The sequence below is a fragment of the Arabidopsis lyrata genome (genome assembly GCF_000004255.2).
Source record: "Arabidopsis lyrata subsp. lyrata unplaced genomic scaffold ARALYscaffold_8, whole genome shotgun sequence".
Classification (NCBI taxonomy): Eukaryota; Viridiplantae; Streptophyta; class Magnoliopsida; order Brassicales; family Brassicaceae; genus Arabidopsis; species Arabidopsis lyrata.
Genome location: NW_003302548.1, coordinates 15883359 through 15900645, shown reverse-complemented (window position 1 = coordinate 15900645; position 17287 = coordinate 15883359). Strand labels below are relative to the sequence as shown.

Below are 17287 nucleotides of genomic sequence, written 5' to 3'. Positions count from 1 at the left end.
TCTGTTATCTGTTTCTAGTGTTGTTTAATTGGGCCTATTGCCCGCGTGCGTAAACTGGTTATAATAACAATAATGGCCCATGACCCGTTTATATTCACTTTAAATTAATTGGGTTTATCGGTTTAGGCTAGTGGATTTTGTGGGTTTCGATCACAATTAAATTAAATAGGTAGCCCATTTCTCCATCTTTTCAACATATTGGTAAACGGCCTGTTGTAAATTTGGTGAGTATAAACATTTACGATAGAAACGTGTAAGGGTTTAAACACACTGTTTCAATGTCTCCCTGGCGGCCATCTCTTTTGCGATTGACTCTCTGTTCATTTCTGTCTTTGCCTCTAAGCGGCCCCAGGTAATTTTATTTTGAAAGTCAATCTAACTATATTATATTATTCTTTTTAGGTTGTTTTCGGATATGTATTTGATATTGTTTGATGCTAAATTAATTATGTCAATGTTTGATTTTCCTTCTTTTTTCAAACCTTTTGAAAACAAGTTTTTCAGTTGTTTGATTGGTTTATGATTTTAGCAATTTGATAAATTTTGATATTTTGTATTGTTGTATTAATCGAATTCTAGTTAGGGGAGAGGTTGTAGTGTAATTTACGTATGTCAGCTTTATCATTTTTTTTGTAATTTTTTGGTCAATTAATCATTGTTCTTATATCGACGTATTTTGTATTTCTTTTTTCCATTTGATATAGTAAATAATAATGTTATCCTTTTTTTTTAACTAAATAAACTTTCATCAATTTATAATGTTTTTTTCAATTATATACATTTCTAATAGTTGTTTAGCCATTTTTTTTTTTTAATTCAATTTTATTCATTGGTAGTTTACTTATTAATTGTCTGTTTAATTGTTTTTTTCATTTGATATTTGTAGGTAATGTTTTTTTATTTTATTTTTGGGGATAAAATAATTACAATGATTCAAGGAGAGTATATAATCTTTTGATATCGCAATACACATATTCTTCTTATCATGTGGCTTCAAACTATTCTTCTTGTCCTAGCTAGTCTCCATCCTGTGGAATAAGCGTTCAGTCATTCTTGATCTCCATTTTAATTAATACGTTGGATTTATTGTTATTTATGTGTTTGATTTCACTTGCTTATCTTTTAGTTTGGTGGTTTGTTCTGAGCCCATCCTTCCTTTGCGTCCTCATCTCTCAACCTCTTTTTTGTTTCACGTTGACTGCAGTTTAGTTAAGTTTCAATTTATTATTACTAATCGGGATAGTTGTTTATTTTAAAAAAAACCAAATATCATTTTTTTTTGGTAAAGTTATAAAACCAAATATCATACCTTGTCCACATTGTTAAATAATATTATTGAATATTTCCTTGTAGACAATGTTGGTGATTCCTTTCGTTGATGGCTGGTTATCTTCCCCACTCCAGATTTTCAATCCTTCCATCGAAGTTACTCTTGACAAAGCGACATAAAGTTGTCCATGACTAAATACTGGTTTAGGTAGATACAATCCTACCTTCTCTAGACTTTGGCCTTGACTTTTATTGATTGTCATGGAATAGCAGACACGGACAGGAAATTGACGCCTCCTCATTTTATATGGACATTTTGTATCAGCTGTTGTCATTATTATCCTTGGTATAAGTATTTTTTTCCCAACATTTGTTCCTGTAAGTATCTCTGCTTCTAGAACTCTTTCTCCTAACCGTGTTATCAACAATCTAGTTCCATTACATAATCCTTCTTTTTGGTTTATGTTTCTCATTAGTATTACCGGAGCATTTAACTTCAGTTGTAGCTGATGATTTGGTAGACCTGAGCATTTAAGACTGTTTAGATACTCTGGTGTGTAAAAAGTGTTTGCATGTTCAACGTCTGTATCATCAGTAGATATACTGTCTGAGCTTAGATATTCTTTCATGCCGCCTTCTAATTTTGATAGGAAATATGTATTTAAGTCATCTACAGTTTCATTTCTAGGAGTTAGAATTGCTCTTCCCTGTAGGTATTTCCGATTTTTGAAAGAAGTAGCAAATTGTGTGTAGGTACTATTGAATATATCTTCTCTAGGGTCATCTTGTGTAGATAACAAAAGATCGTTGCTTACTTCTATTTCATCAATATCATCTCTTGGTGATTTCGATGAGCTTGGTTTTTTGGCGACTCCGTCTCCAACATTCAATATCCATTTTGCAAAGGTTATTTCTTCTTCCTTTAGGCGCATGTTTTTTCCCAGAACACACACATTACGTCTATCCCAAAGGTATGACCGATTAATTGTTGCTAGTACTGTATCTTGTCTACTTCCTTGTGGAATTACAGGCAGTATTTGTCTAAAGTCTCCTCCTAACAACACCGTGATCCCGCCAAATTCTTTGTGTATAGCTGCAGGGTCTTTGATGCTTTTAATATCACGTAGTGTCCGATCTAAAGCTTCAAAAGTGTGACGGTGTGCCATAGGTGCTTCATCCCAAATTATCAACGACGTCTGCTCTATCAATTCAGCTAGCATAGTACGTGGCTTTATATCACACATGGAATGTTCGTGTAAATCTATTGGAATTTTAAATCGTGAGTGTGCAGTTCTACCTCCTGGTAATAGTGTTGCTGCAATACCTGATGTTGCAACTGGGAGTACGATTCGTCGCATTGATCGTAGCTTGGAGATTATTGTTTTGTAAACATAAGTTTTTCCTGTTCCCCCTGGCCCATAGAGAAAGAAAAGCTTTCCTTTTGAATTCTCTATTGAATCCATAACCGAGTTGTATACAATTTGCTGGTCTGAATTCAGAGTTGACAGTAGTCGGGCGTGCTCTGTTTTTTCTTTGTTGATGTTGTAGTTCATTTCTTCTTTAAGCAAGGAATTAGTTAACTCGTTCATAATGTTTTTCTCAGGCATTGGCATATCTGGGAAGTCCGAAAGAGATTTGTTACTTTGGATGAGTAGTTTTTCTAATTCAACCAGTGTATACTGCTCAATTTCAGTGTCAGTCAAATTCCACTCTGTGAAATTGAATTTTCGTCTTTGGTTGAATGAGATATCCTCAGATAGTTGGGGCCAAAAATTACTCCATAAATTCCTAGGTTTGCTTACTTCGCAGTAAAGCAACAAGGTCACTAATAATTCCCTTAATTGAACAGCACTTGCCCAATATGACGCCTCCTCCAAAGCTTCTTGCCATTCTTTATCTCCATCTAGTAGTCCTCTAGCGAAGCAAGCTTCCTTATATGATTTGTATGTTACGCTTCCGACCGTACGAATATCCTCAAAACTTTGCGCACCTTTCACATGATTAAGTATAATTCTCATATAGTATTTTTCTCCTGCTGCTGGATGGATGTTTACTATTCTCCCAATAGTTGATCCTCTTTGTCTCTCTGTCCAAAGCTTGGTCGATGTATTCCATACAAACCTTGTTGGGAATTGGACGTATGTTAGTTTTCGTGCTTCTTCACTTCGTTTGTTTGTCTCCATCCATTCAGTGAACATGGTGCGATGTACCGATGGTCTTGAAAGAACATCCTCTGGAGATTTTGATGCTTGAAAAACAAGATTTTGCTCATCTTTTAAATGTATGATTACCTTCTGCACAGCTGGTCGTTGTTGGTGAATCTCAAAACCAAATATACGCCAAGCAGCTTCATGAGCTGATAGATATCGACATTCTAGATAGTTTTTAATCTCGTCGACATCTTTTTTATTTTTGGATGTTTTTGATTCCTCTTGATTTGTTTCTCCTTGTTTCTCAATGATAATAGTTGCCTTGTCGACGCCTTTGGTTATATACTTGAACAAATATTTAATTGCTTTTGAAGTACAACACCATTCAACATTAATGTGAGATTGGTATTTCTTTAGCAATTCCATATTATATGGGATGACAAACCTATTGTCTAGAGCTGTATGACCTTTCATCACAAACCTTTCCTCATCATCTTGACGTCTGTAAATAATGTACCCATTTTTGTCGCATGATGTGTTTTGTGTGTAAGGTCTTGGATACTTTTTGGTGCAAACTCCATTTTCCATGCAAGGAGATTGGGGGCGTTCTATACCACATGGCCCATGCATCATATGTTTTTTGACCAACTCATATCCTTCTGGATCCCTGTTTTTATCTGGGATCTCTGCACTAATAATCTGGTCGATTACTTTTGGTGACGGATATTCATTGGTATTTTGGAGCCATAATAGTATATGCGCATGTGGTAGACCTCGTTTTTGAAACTCAATTGTGTATACAACTGCAATTTTTTATATAAATGTATTTGATAAATAAGACTTTTAATTTTGATTATATTTTATGTTATTTAAGGTTGATTAGTGGAGATACCTGCCCGTAGATAACCGAAAAACATCCCGTTTTTGAAATCCGAGATCATTTCTTCTAACTTCATCCTAAAAACCCGTGATGCTACGTCCGGTCTATCATTACATGAATCACTACCATATTGGTTTAGGTGTTCTTCAATTTCTGGCCATGCTGGGTTTGCTGTTATCGTAATGAAGAGGTGTGGATTACCATATGATTTACATATCGCCATTGCGTCATGGTAATTCTCGACCATGTATCTTGGTCCTCCGGTAAATGATGATGGTAAAATTATCTTCTTACCAATTTCCTTTGAATCTGTATCTCCTCTTCCAATCGCATCGTATACATTGTTATAAAGATCTGCTCTAAGTTGTTTTTGATTATTTCTATGAAACCTCAGACGTTCTTCTTCTACAGCTGTATATGCATCGACAATATATTGGTGCAGTAACCGTCCTCCTAAAATTAGTGTTTTACCTTCAGATAACCTTGTTTGGAGCTGGTAAGCGTAGTACTCACGTATAGTCACGTCTTCTCTTTTTATTTTATTGCCTTCAGGTCTATATGGGATATTCAATTGAAAACCACTTTCTCCATATGGGAATAGTAATGGGTATTGCAACGCCATGTAGTGTTGGTGAAGAGTGTTGATCCGTAGTAGGTGGTCAGATTTGCTTTGAACAATCACATCTCGTTCGCCAGTAGTTGATTCTATATTCCCAACAATAAGCCCTGCAATTTCGTCTCCTGTAGGCATGTGATTTAATGTGTATTTCTTTAATACATTTGTAATTAATACCATCTCTAGTGGGAGGTGTTGCTTAAACGGATTTTTAAAACTTATTAAATTTTAAATTAATGGTACGGAAATCTGAAGTTATAGTTTTCACAGTCTCCAATTTGTAGGTTTTTTATTACGATGTGGAATATTAAAAAAAATATTATTTTTAAATAAGTTTTTTTTTTTTAAATAAGATTCTTATTGGGAACTGGGTTGTATTTTTGTAGTAAAGGATTGTTTTAGTATCTAATTATTTAAATAAATTATTTACATATATTTGTATTGGACACATTTTTAAAGCGTAGGTGTGGTTTTAACTAAACTAATGGGTATATAAGATTGCAGAATGTTATACTTATCTAAGTTTAATGCAATTAATAGAAGACAGAATGTACATAACCAAGTTTTAGAGTACACATTTTTTTTGAATTGATATATTAATTGAAATATTTTTTTACTCTTTTTTTTTTTATTTTATGAAATATTATTGAGGTTACCTTTGTTCCAAAGTAAACTCTACAGACGGATAAACTTTTCAATATATAGTTTGCGTTACATTCCATACTATCGTTTTGATGGTTATCTATTTAACAAATGTAGATACACTGTGACTAAGATTTTAAGTTATTTATTCTTTTTTTGTTACTTCAGATATTTCAATGGTTTGAGGAAACATGATTTAAATTATGGAAGGTTACTGTTCGTTTAAAAGTACATAACCAGATGTTGTTAATTACTTTGAGGATGGTATAATGCATGGTTATTCTCATTTTTTGATCATTTTTTATCAGTTAATATGAATTGTAAGGTGTGTGGTTAACGGAGGCTTTTTTTTTTTTTTGAAAATTACCATAATATATGATGAAACATTATAGCCGGTAAATGATTGTTTTTTTTTTAATAAGTTAATGTCTTTTTTAATTATTATTAACAGCAAAATATTCATTTTTAATAATTTGAATATTAAATGACAATAATGTTGATTTTGTTATTTTTTCAGTAGGAATTGTTTATATCAGATCAGTTTGCATCATTGCATGTGTGTGTTCAATATCATTTGTTGTAAATGTGTTTGGTATGAACTGTGGTATGATATTTTTTGTTTGTGTTTTTTTTATTACTTGTTTTTTGGAATAAAGTGTTTAGATAGTAGCTAATAAAGTATTAGTGAAAGAAACATTATTATTAGAATATAGAAAACAGACGTTCAAACATGATTACTGGGAAAAGCAAGCGAAAATAAACACATTTTGTTATCAAATAATAAAAACGGCTTTTAAACTGGTTTTTTTTCCCCTTCTTACATCATGAAAACAAATTTGACCATTAGCTTGTAGTGGAAGCATTTCTCGCATGTGTTTTGCATGTCATTTATGTTACACATGTATGGTGGCATCATTGCCCATAGTGAGTTGATATATTCTTGCTTCCTCAGAATCCCAATTCCATGGAGTGCAGTTTTGATTTTTTCCCAGCATTCTTCAACTACAGATTCATTCGTGTTCCTCAGCAGGTGGTCAATATATTTTTTCCCAATTTCAAACTCACCACTGCACAAATTAATCATCCCAGTTAGATAAATAGCCTCGTTGATAGGGGATGGGGCATTGGCAGCTTTTTCCAAAAAATGTAACCCAGCAATTGTATTGTCGTAATAAAAATATTCAAGCACTCCTTGAACATAGTGAGCGGTGGGGTTAGCGTGGATTAGGCATTTCATCATTAGGTCAGTGTAGTTCCCAACAGCAAGCAACGGCTGCCTCTGAAGCATTTGCAGTTCCAACCTTTTGAAAACTTGGACATCATCAACTGATTTTCCGATTTCCTTGCAAGTGAGTAGGCAATTAGAAATATCTGCACGAGATGTCTGGCCGACAATTCCAATTATTTTTGAAATAACATCTCGAGGAAGGGCATCAAGCGGTGTTGAATTTTCAGTTCCAAGAGGTTTGGCTTGATGTTGTCTTAGTTTAGATGCTCTTTGTTTTCCAGTCATTTTGTTATGTTCCTGCAATACGAAGAAGATAAGATATTAGAGTTTACAACATAAGTATGTATTGTGAATTTTAAAGTAGTACATTTCATAGTCAGAAAAGGGTTGATGGTAAAGAATGATGAGAATGATGTGCTTACTCTGCTACTCATTCGTAAAAACTTGGAGAGTGATGAATGATTGGTGGCCAGTTATATATATATATAGCAGGACATTTAATACTAATGTGTGTAACATGTTATTAGGAACGATTGCTTTATTATTTAGTAAATTAAATTGGCCGTAATTTCAGGATGATTTAATAAGCGAAATAAACTATGAGATACTCTTTTTAGATTTCCAGAAAACGTTTTTTTAAACGGTTTTTTTAAGAAGGTGAAATCGTGGGCATATGAATAAATGAGTAATTTACTACCTCGTTTCAATAATTACTAATTTATGTTACGAATTGAATGTTCAGATTAGTGGGCGAGACCCCTTAGTGATATTCATTTCCATTTATTTCGAATATATTTGGAGTAACCATTAACTATTTTCTTCATCGGGTCCATATATAGATTAGAAGGATGGCTGTTATTTAAATCATAAATTTACTATATGGAATAAATTTCAAAATTACAATATTCCCACTAAACAGTTTGTCTTTAAATATTTAAATTTGACCTGTTTTGGTTCGACGGGGATCACAAGTGGTACCTGTTATTTTTTTATAAAGATTTAAAATCGTTATTGTTTTTTGAGGAGGATAGTAATTTGATTATTTCTTTCTGAAATTTTATAAGGACAGTTTTGAATTGGTGCCGTCAAAGATATAGTGTGGTTGTGGCAACGTTGGTAAAGCAATTTGTACGATTTGGAAAATACGAATTACAGACTGATTATTGAATTTTTTTTGGTTTTTTTTTTGTTTTTTACGCCAGCTGGTTATTGAATTAGTTGCTCAATAAATTATATACATTGTCAGTTAAGGGCTTTGTACTATTACTAATGAGAATACAATTATTAAGTTCTCGATTTACATTTGTATAAGTTAAATTCCTTGGTTTGACTTTTTTATATCTATTTGACTAAACTGTGTGGCTTATAATATACGGGAAAAATAGTGGATTAGAGTTTGAAAAGGGGTTTTGATTGATCATAAGTAGGTATGTAGCAATGAAATACTATATATGGAGGTCATAATTATATCCAACTGAAGATGTCAACTATAAACTGGTTCTTAAATATTGAAAGTAGATGTTTCGATGTTAGTGTCTGCCCTTGTTTTGTTGTTGGTGGGTTTTTATTTTATGCGGAATAAATAAATATGATATATGGTATTAAGCTGATGCTTCTTTTGTTTTGTAGTATATATAAAGAAGGTTTTATTTTCCTGATCAAATAAAAGGATACGATATAATTCAAAATATGGAGTAATAATGTGAATTGGGAATAACAACTGTTTAGCAATGTTTGATAGAAAGACGGTAATAGAAAAGAAGAACTACAACGTAAAAGGACGACAATGTTTCTTCTTAGTGATCCAACAGCCGAAAATGAAAAAATCTTGTACGCCTCCATCTTTGGTGTTGAAGCTCATTAGTAAATCAGGGCTGTCATGGAAGGTCTTGGGTGCCCAACGAGAAGGTTTTCTGGATAATTATACTCCTTTCAGTTGTTTTAAATTTTTATGAAATGGTAAATAAAATTTAGAAGAGGAATAATATATGACAGTTCTTACTTGAGCCTGACCCGGAAAATTGGGAATCCTAGCTACTGTGAAGCTACGGTTAACTTCTGAAAAATTGAAGGCAGTGATTTTGATTTCGAAAAGAAAATGATTTCCTATGAGGTCATCCATGTATGTAGACAGGTCTGGAAAGATGGTTTCATTCACCTAAATAGGGTAAACAAATTGGAAACCAAAAGAGTTAGATATTAGTATAAAACCATTTGAAATGTACTATAAAATATGGTTTTAAATTTGGTTTACCTTAGTGTGCAACTTTCCATATGAAATTGGACATATTAGATGCATTAGGTCATAATTTGATACAATAAATGTTGCTATATCACTACCGTCTAAAACAGCTAATGCGACATGAAACCTGTAATATATATAACGCTATATTAGATATTTGTTTTCAAGTGAAATGTATATCTAGTTTAAAGAATTGATATGCGACCTGTCATTTGTGTAAACGTTGGTGTCTTGGCAGTTACTACAAAGAAGTGAATTTTGGTGTGGTTCCAGAGTCCCTAGACAAGTAGTGCATGTCATGTTGTTCCAGCCATATGTTGATAAGACATCCACAACTGTAGCTTGACATAGAAAGTATGCATCCTACATTTCATTGTGATTGTGTGTTTTAATTAGATTAGTTTCTTTTTCCTAGATGGCTAAAAGTGAGACATACCTGTTGAACTCTTTTTGAAGTGAATTCGCACAATTTTGCAATATACGTTGTTTGTATTTTTGGGGTGTTTGCTCCTACGTCGATGATGGTAAATGTTTGGTTTCCTGAAACAGCAAAACTTAAGAAGAGAGGTTTTGTTTTTATTAGTTTTTTTATTTTATTTTAAAAAGTGGGTAAATTTTTAAATAGACTTACCAATTAGTAAACTTAGAGATTGGCGCAATGTGTTGGTTGAAAAAAAACCGTGTGTATATTGTTCCATCCAAGAAAAGTGTCCCTGCATGTAAAGCTAATTTAGAACACCAAATACATTATTGCTTAATGGAAATATGGATTTATTTTTTGGTTTGGGAAAATAGTCGTACCATCAAGAATTGTTGGATTAACAGCTGTTACCAAAACAACAGATGTTAAAGAGATTGGACCAGATAGGATGGCTCGAAGGCGAGAAGCAGTTTTACCCCAAAGAGACAAGGAGACAATTACATTTCTGTATGAAGATCAAAGTGATTAATTTGTTTTTGGGAAAGAGATAATAGAAAGGTTAGAAACAATTATGTTTGAATATAAGATTTGAAACTTACGGTTGGAGCCATAAATTAACAACAATTTGGTTTGTTGAAGTTGGGTCACAAAGGTTTGAACCTTGGATTGAAATTATTTTTCCTACAACATCTGTATTGAGTTGGAAATATGTTAAAACCAAAGAACAGGCAATATGAAAGCAATATTTAAAAGCATGTTGTTTTAAATATTTGGTTGGTTAAAAAGCTTAAACTTTTGTTTAGTAGACAAAAATTATTAAATTGGAAATCATGAAAAGTTAAAATTTACCAGGCAAAGCAAGATTTGTGTTGGCAAGACCAACCAAATGAGCATGATTGTGAACTCTGAATTTTTCTTTTGCTATCTTCAGCCATGATTCTTTTTCGACAATGAATGTGGTTTCATTGTTGAATTTGATAACAAAAGGATGGTCTGTGATTTTGTTGTGTTTAGTGCATGGCCTAACTTCGAACCCTTGAATTTGTAAGATTATTCCTTCTTTGAAAATACCATTGTATTTTTCAGCTAGTGATGCAGGGATGAAGCAATGAGTTGCAGAATTCTGTTTAAAGAGATACGTAGTTAGATTTGGAAGTTTATGGAGAAGAGATTAATGAAAAATATATAATTGTTTTTTCCTACTAAATGGACAAGGATACCTTCTCATCAAGCAGGAGGAGTGAATGGCCGAGAAATACATGACGGTCGGTGACGGTACGTACTTCCGTGTGAACTTCCCACATTCTAACAATACGAGCAACAACATGTTGAGCATGAATTCCAAGTTGTAAATCATCAAATGCAACATAGGTAGCTAGATTTTGATTAGGAGCATTCATGAGAGACATTTTGCTTGTAAGTGATATGGAGTAGGTTTTGTTATTAGGCTATATTTTTACGTCAGGATTTAAAGAGTGGATAATAATGTATATATAGTGTTTTTATTTTGTGTGAGTTAAAATACCCACTATTATCTATTAAATGAGTATTAAATTGAAAGGAAATGAGAGATCATAACGTTTCAATAGTAATGTACTGAATGTGAAAGTATTTAATGGTCCACTAACCATGAGTTTAGGAAGCTGCACCGATTTTGTTCTCCTTCACCAGTCTGTTACTCTGTTTCTTCATGGAGCCGCCGCGTGAAACTGATGGGAGAGACGACAGACGAAAACCCTAAGTAATATTTACTATGGCTGGGCTTTAAACTTGAAATTATAAACAAACAACAATCGAAAGCCCAACCCATTTATTATAATTATTTTCTAAACCCACTAAAACAAACTGACATTAAAAATTAATAAAATACAATCCAATAACTTATAAAACACAAAGCCCAGCCCAGTTCTTTAGCATAAAAAACCTAGATCTATCGTTGATATCTTTGCAGCCGCTTCTCCTTACATAAAATAAAACCCTAGATCTTAGCGTCTCCTCTTCCATTTGTAGCCGTTTTTTCTTCTGCCTCTCCTAGAATAAGATACGGCTTTGCATCAGTGGGGATCCTTCAATTTTGAGAGCGTCGTCTAGTCTTTAAAGGTTACTCTTCCTGATACCATCGACGTAATAACATTATCTCCTATTATTGTTGGTTTATGATGATGACTTTGATCATAAAATGTTTACATTGATGGATTATGATGGTGTCTTGATTATTGAACGGTTGTGATGATTGCAGGAGCCTCGAGAATTCATTCTGTTAGTGTATTTCACCGTCGTCGTGTCGTTACCGTCATCGTGTTGTCACCGTCGACAACCTTACATTTACTCGAAAAGCCAAATTATTAATGTATTTGGGCCTGTTGTAAAGATGTAAATTTGCTATTGGACTTGTAATATATTATAGGTTTGTTATTAAGTTGTAAATATGTTAATTGGCATGTTATTTTTTTGGTGGGCTTGTTTTTATTTCCGGTTAACCGAAAATAAACCGAATTAACCGAGGAAAAAAAATTTCGGTTCAATTCGGATGAGATTTTAAAGCATATAACCGAACCGATAAAACCGACAAGCGAACCAAACCTTTTTTTTGTTCGGTTCAATTCGGCAAGATTTTGAAATAACCGAACAATCAAAAAACCGAATAAACAGAACCGATTAACCTAAGTAAACCGAACGCCCAGGCCTACATAATTAGATGCTGATGTGTAAAAAATTAAAGCTGACTCATATTAACGAAATGTTTTGATTGGATGTCTAGAAATCTGATGTGTCAGCTCCACAATAGCTAAAAATGCTGACATGTCACTCTCATGGAGAGAGTTAGCCTCCTTTTAAGTATTTGATTTGGCAACATTCAGATCGGAGTAACAAAATGTAGCACGCATTAACCAACCTAATTAAAATTCTCCTCGAGTGAAAACAATTTTAAGTAAACTAGTCAGGCTACGAGCCTCCAATTTCACATTATTTTTGTATAACGTTACCGGTTTAACTTAACCAACTCCATACATATCAAATATCAAATAAAAAAAAAACCTCACATGTTTCCTCTACTCTCACAATCAGAGGATGACAACTTCACATTTGGTAGAGGCTCTTGGGATTTTGAAGATTTTCTTAAACACTTCATCTTTTTAATGTAGGACTAGCCAATCGTAGAGTGAGTTTTTTGAGGAGTGCTGAATTCTCTAGAAAGTAACTTACTAGCTTCATTTCTTCAGTACATCCCTTGATCGAGAATTTAAAATCAACAAACTCGAGAGAAGATAGCAAACACTCAGGAACAACAGATGGAAAACTGATTTGATTTATCTCCTCTGAATATAGCCTCCGGTAATGACCAACATGTACCTGTGGAAAAAGGTGAGGAAAAAGCACAATGAAATGATATGACAAAAAAAGTTCATAGAAATGAGAAAAATATCACTGGATTTAGCAGATTCACCGCCAAGATAAGGGATTTCAGATTTGGGCAGCTCTGAAGAAATATTTCAAACCATTTCAAATCGGATACATGGAGAGTAACGCACATTCGGGACATGTAACCAAATCGAGGCAATGGTTCTAGTTCCAGTTCTAATTGGGAATATTGATGAATGAACTGCAACGAGACAGAAAAAAGTATCATGGATTAGACATTTTCATTAATTTATAGAAAATGTGCATGTCAAATACATACATACCCCGAAAGTGTCAACAGATATCGTCATATCCATGACCTTAGAGATCCGGGGCAGAAAACTACGGAAGCAACTTCTTGTCGATGAAACGCTTGCTTCAACAAAATCCCTCAAACCAAAGTTGAGATCAATATCTAACTTGGCATTGGACACAAGATTGTTAACTATAAAGATTTTTTTATACTATCTTTTATTCTCAAAGAGCACAATAGAGGAGCATCAATCACAACTTCCACAACATAGTCAAACGGGAGAGAATATTGTAGTAAACAGAGCCTTCTAAGTGATAAAGACTGCACCCGATACATTTTTGCATCATTATATACCATGGAAATCTCTAACTCTTCCAAGACAAGGGAGGATGAAATAAGTTTCTCGAAAGTGGCTTCATTGGGATACTTAATGCAATGTAAATGCATAGTCCTCAGACAAGGTAAGGAAACAAATTCGGCACTAGCCAACTTCAGCCGATAGAGTTTTAAGGATACGAGTGTTTCACAAACATAAAGGCTCGGGGGCATCTTAAGAGAATAAGTAAGATTAGTTCTAACATGTAGATGTTGGATCTTACGCTTAACTGATGCATCGACCCATGATATGAGAGAAGATGCATCATTTTCATGATAATCACTCGTTAACGTAAGCTTGTCTATGCGGGAAACTCTATTGGAATATAAAAACCTGTCACCAAAACTCGTAAAGGCATCGAGATTTGAGATCTGTATTTGGTACTCATAATGTGTTAAGGAGCTTAGATTAGAGACTAGTTCTCACACACTGAATCCTATGTGATAGCTTTATGGTTTGAAATGCATTAATCTCAGAAGCATCACCACGACTAATATGAGTTAAGCTTAACTATTTTTTCTTCTAGTTCTAACTCTGGAGTTTTTTGATACGCTGATTAACAATGATTCTCAAACAGCATAATGAAAGAGCATCGATCACAACTCTCATAATCTTAAAAAAAAAAAGAAAAAAAAAGCTTGTACATCCGAAAGACTTTAGGAGCATTCACACATCAGACACTTTTTAACTCTTCCAAGATAGGAAAGCTAGAGGCAAGTCTCTCAAACGTGTCATCATTGGAAAACCAAACAAATCGTATTCTACATATTGTTTATGTATAAGGTAACAGGTTTAACTAAACCAACTCCATACATAACAAATATAAAAATAAAATAAAACCTCACATGTTACCTCTACTCTGTTACAAATCAGACTATGACAACTTCACACTTGGTAGAGCTTCTTGGGATTTCAAAGACTTCCTTAGAGATTTCATCTTTTTTTGAATGATTAGCCAAACGTAAAGTGAGTTTCTTGAGGATTGCTGAATTCTCTAGGAAGTACCTTACTATCTTCATTTGGTCATCATGTCCACGGATTGAGAATTTAAAATCAACAAACTCGAGAGACGATACCAAACACTTAGGAACATATTGAAAACTACTTTGATATATCTCCCAGAAATCATAAGTATCATGTACCTGACGGAAAATGTGAGGAAAAACACACAATGAAATGATATGACAGAAACTCCATAAAGATGAGAAATATTATTACTAGGTTTAGCAGATTCACCATCAAGACAAGGGATTTCTGATTCGGGCAGGTCCGAAGAAATAATTCCAACCATTTAAAATCTAATGCATCGAGAGAAATGCACAGGCGGGAAATGTAATCAAATTGAGGCAGTGGTTCTTGTTCCGAGTATCCACAAATGACCTGGAACCAAAAAAGAAAAAAAGAATGTGGATCATAGACTTTCATCATAGAAATTGTCCAAAAACTTCATTTAAATTTGAAAGATATATATACCTTGAAAGGGACTAGACATATCTTCATATTCCCGACCCTCGAAATCCCTAGAAGGAAATCGCGGATATTACTTAACCTCGATGAAATTCTTGATTCAACACCAGGTTTCCCTAAACGAAAGTCGAGATAAGAAATATTTAACTCTGCATTAGACTGCAAATTTTTGACTATAAAGCTATATGAATCGTGATCATCGATAGTCAAACAGCATAGTAGAGGAGCATCGATAAGAACCCCTGGAACACAATAAGGCTCAAGTACAATATATTTTCTTTCAATGCTAAGCCTCTTCAGTGAGGGAGAGCGCACCCGATAGACTATTCCATCAATATCAGATGCGACAATCTTTAAATTTTCTAAGACTGGGCAGCAGGATGAGACAAGTTTCTCAAAAGTGGCCTCACTGGTATAACAATTTTCTTCTAAATGCATTGTCTTCAGACAAGGCAAGATACCAAACACTGCATCATCCATGAGCACACCATAGAGTCTTAAGTATACAAGTGTCTCACAGTTATACAACCTTAGGGTATGATTATGAAGATAAATCTTGCTAGTCCAACGAACATCTAGACGTTGGATCTTACGCTTAATTGCAGCATTAAGCCATGACGGGAAACAAGAGTCATCATTATTTTTTGGATTTCTACCAAAAATTATAGTGAGTTTGTGTATGCATGAAACCATACTGGAATCGAAAAACCTGTCACCAAAACTGAGAAAGGCATTGTTATCCGGGAACTGTCTAGAATCTAGTTCCATACCAGAAACCCATAGCCAGAGAGTCCTCCATCTGATGGACAAAACACTTGTCGTAACAGCTTCTTTTGTTGGAAGATGAGAAAGAATCTGACAAATCAAAGGATCTGGTAATTGGCTTATCCTATCTTCTTCAAATGTCTGACACAAGTACCCTCCGGAACAAGCCTGTTTCGATTCCCCTATAGTAACCATTGTCTTTTATCTGCCAAATGCCAAACAATATTGAAACGAAAGTTTCTGAGAAACAAAACCTAATCAGCAGTAACAGTAATCTCAAACATACACCCACAAAAGTTTAAGCTCAAATTAACGCAACTAAGGTTCGAAAGAGAGATAACAGAAGGTACGATTATTGAAGCCAAGGGTCGAAAGAGAGACGAATCTGTTAGGTTTGAAAATTACAGACTGATCTGGGGGACCCGTGGAAGAGAAGAAAGGGTTTTCTAGTCACTTTGGGCCTATTGGGCTGAGTCAGCACATTTATGTTCAGAAAACTTGTTTACCACATGGGTTAATTAGGGTTATCCTACTAATTATAATCAATCCCATAAAACAACATAATATTAATATATGATTTACAAAGTATGACTTTTTATTAAAACAGAGTTTTTCCTTTCGTATTTTTGTCTTGTTCTTACAACATCCTTGAAATTTTAGAAGTTAGGGCTTGATTGGTTTTCCCGCTACCACCCGCAAACGCTGCTTTTGCGGACGGTTGCGGTTGTTAGCGTTTAAAACCAATCATAAAAAACGTTTTATACCGCTCCGACTTAAACCCAAAATCTTAGTTTAATCTTGGGTTTAAGTCGGAGCGGTATAAAATGTTTTTTATGATTGGTTTTAAACGCTAGCAACCGCAACCGCCCACAAACGCTTCGTTTGCGGGTGGTAGCGGGAGAACCAATCAAGCTCAGAGTCATATTTTTTTATTTTTGGTTTTGTAGTTCTGTTTTTTAACGTAACCGTAGCAACATAGGATCGTGTTTAACTTTTTGATCTCGATTTGGTAAAAAACTATTTTAGCAAACAAATAATAAGTTTTTGTTATTAAGGGGCCAAAGGTTTATCTAAAATTCTCATAGTATCCATAAGAATAAAAAAAGACAAGTGTGTGTGTATGTGGCAAAAGAAATCCGAATACGGTAAGCATACAAATCAATGACTTTTTTGCAGTTCTTTCATTTCGTTCTACTATTATTTTTCTTTCTTCAACCACCACTTATATCTTCTGATCATCTCCTCTTTAGCTACTTTTCATGCATGCATACCTTCCTTTGTCAGAAAATTTGTTGGAAACCATCGTAAGTTAAATTTTCCGTGAGATAATCCGGCAAGCTCTTTTGAACCCGATCAATCCAAGTACAAACCATTAGACAACATGTCCTACATTACATCTAAAAGAGTTAACAAGATGAGTTGAGCTTACAACATAAATGATGATTTGTGTAGCTACATAGAAAACTCATCTCCATAGTTTCGTGAATCAATTGGAAGTTTATTTTGAAATTATTAACAAGTCAGGTGAAGATAATGTTAACACAAGCACTATACACCTTATAGTAACGATTAACTA

At 34.1% G+C, this 17287-nt stretch overlaps 2 protein-coding genes and 2 long non-coding RNA genes across 5 annotated transcripts; 1 reads left to right on the top strand and 3 right to left on the bottom strand.

Moving 5' to 3' along the window:
- Positions 1-9524: 9524 nt before the first annotated feature.
- On the bottom strand, positions 9525-9894 carry LOC110230192. The gene is made up of 3 exons (XR_002333325.1): positions 9829-9894; positions 9659-9740; positions 9525-9581 (listed from the first exon to the last, which is right to left on the bottom strand). It is a non-coding gene; the product is annotated as an uncharacterized LOC110230192 (long non-coding RNA).
- Positions 9895-10012: 118 nt separating this feature from the next.
- On the bottom strand, positions 10013-10857 carry LOC9300335. Its single transcript, XM_021015783.1, has 3 exons — positions 10669-10857; positions 10298-10571; positions 10013-10138 (listed from the first exon to the last, which is right to left on the bottom strand). Exons 1-3 carry the CDS (start codon positions 10855-10857, stop codon positions 10044-10046), a joined length of 558 nt encoding a protein of 185 aa, XP_020871442.1. The 3' UTR covers positions 10013-10043.
- Positions 10858-11301: 444 nt separating this feature from the next.
- On the top strand, positions 11302-11904 carry LOC110225122. The gene is made up of 2 exons (XR_002329524.1): positions 11302-11548; positions 11688-11904. It is a non-coding gene; the product is annotated as an uncharacterized LOC110225122 (long non-coding RNA).
- Positions 11905-14187: 2283 nt separating this feature from the next.
- LOC110228529 (putative FBD-associated F-box protein At5g53635) lies at positions 14188-16388 on the bottom strand. Of its 2 annotated transcripts, XM_021026196.1 has the most exons (4): positions 15717-16388; positions 14953-15062; positions 14716-14859; positions 14188-14621 (listed from the first exon to the last, which is right to left on the bottom strand). In XM_021026196.1, the coding sequence occupies exons 1-4, from the start codon at positions 15904-15906 to the stop codon at positions 14349-14351; spliced, it is 717 nt and encodes a 238-aa protein (XP_020881855.1). In that variant the 5' UTR covers positions 15907-16388; the 3' UTR covers positions 14188-14348. The 2 variants fall into 2 exon arrangements, with proteins under 2 accessions (XP_020881855.1, XP_020881848.1); XM_021026189.1 differs by having other exon boundaries at positions 14953-16388.
- Between the last annotated feature and the right edge of the window lie 899 nt (positions 16389-17287).

Coding starts and splice junctions, on each gene's coding strand:
- LOC9300335 (XM_021015783.1), bottom strand. CDS start 10,857: ATGTCTCTCATGAATGCTCCTAATCAAAATCTAGCTACCTATGTTGCA. Junction 10,572..10,668: donor TCCTCCTGCTTGATGAGAAG/GTATCCTTGTCC, acceptor CTCTTTAAACAG/AATTCTGCAACTCATTGCTT. Junction 10,139..10,297: donor CACAAATCTTGCTTTGCCTG/GTAAATTTTAAC, acceptor AACTCAATACAG/ATGTTGTAGGAAAAATAATT.
- LOC110228529 (XM_021026189.1), bottom strand. CDS start 15,906: ATGGTTACTATAGGGGAATCGAAACAGGCTTGTTCCGGAGGGTACTTG. Junction 14,860..14,952: donor TATGTCTAGTCCCTTTCAAG/GTATATATATCT, acceptor TTTTGGTTCCAG/GTCATTTGTGGATACTCGGA. Junction 14,622..14,715: donor AGAAATCCCTTGTCTTGATG/GTGAATCTGCTA, acceptor ATTTTCCGTCAG/GTACATGATACTTATGATTT.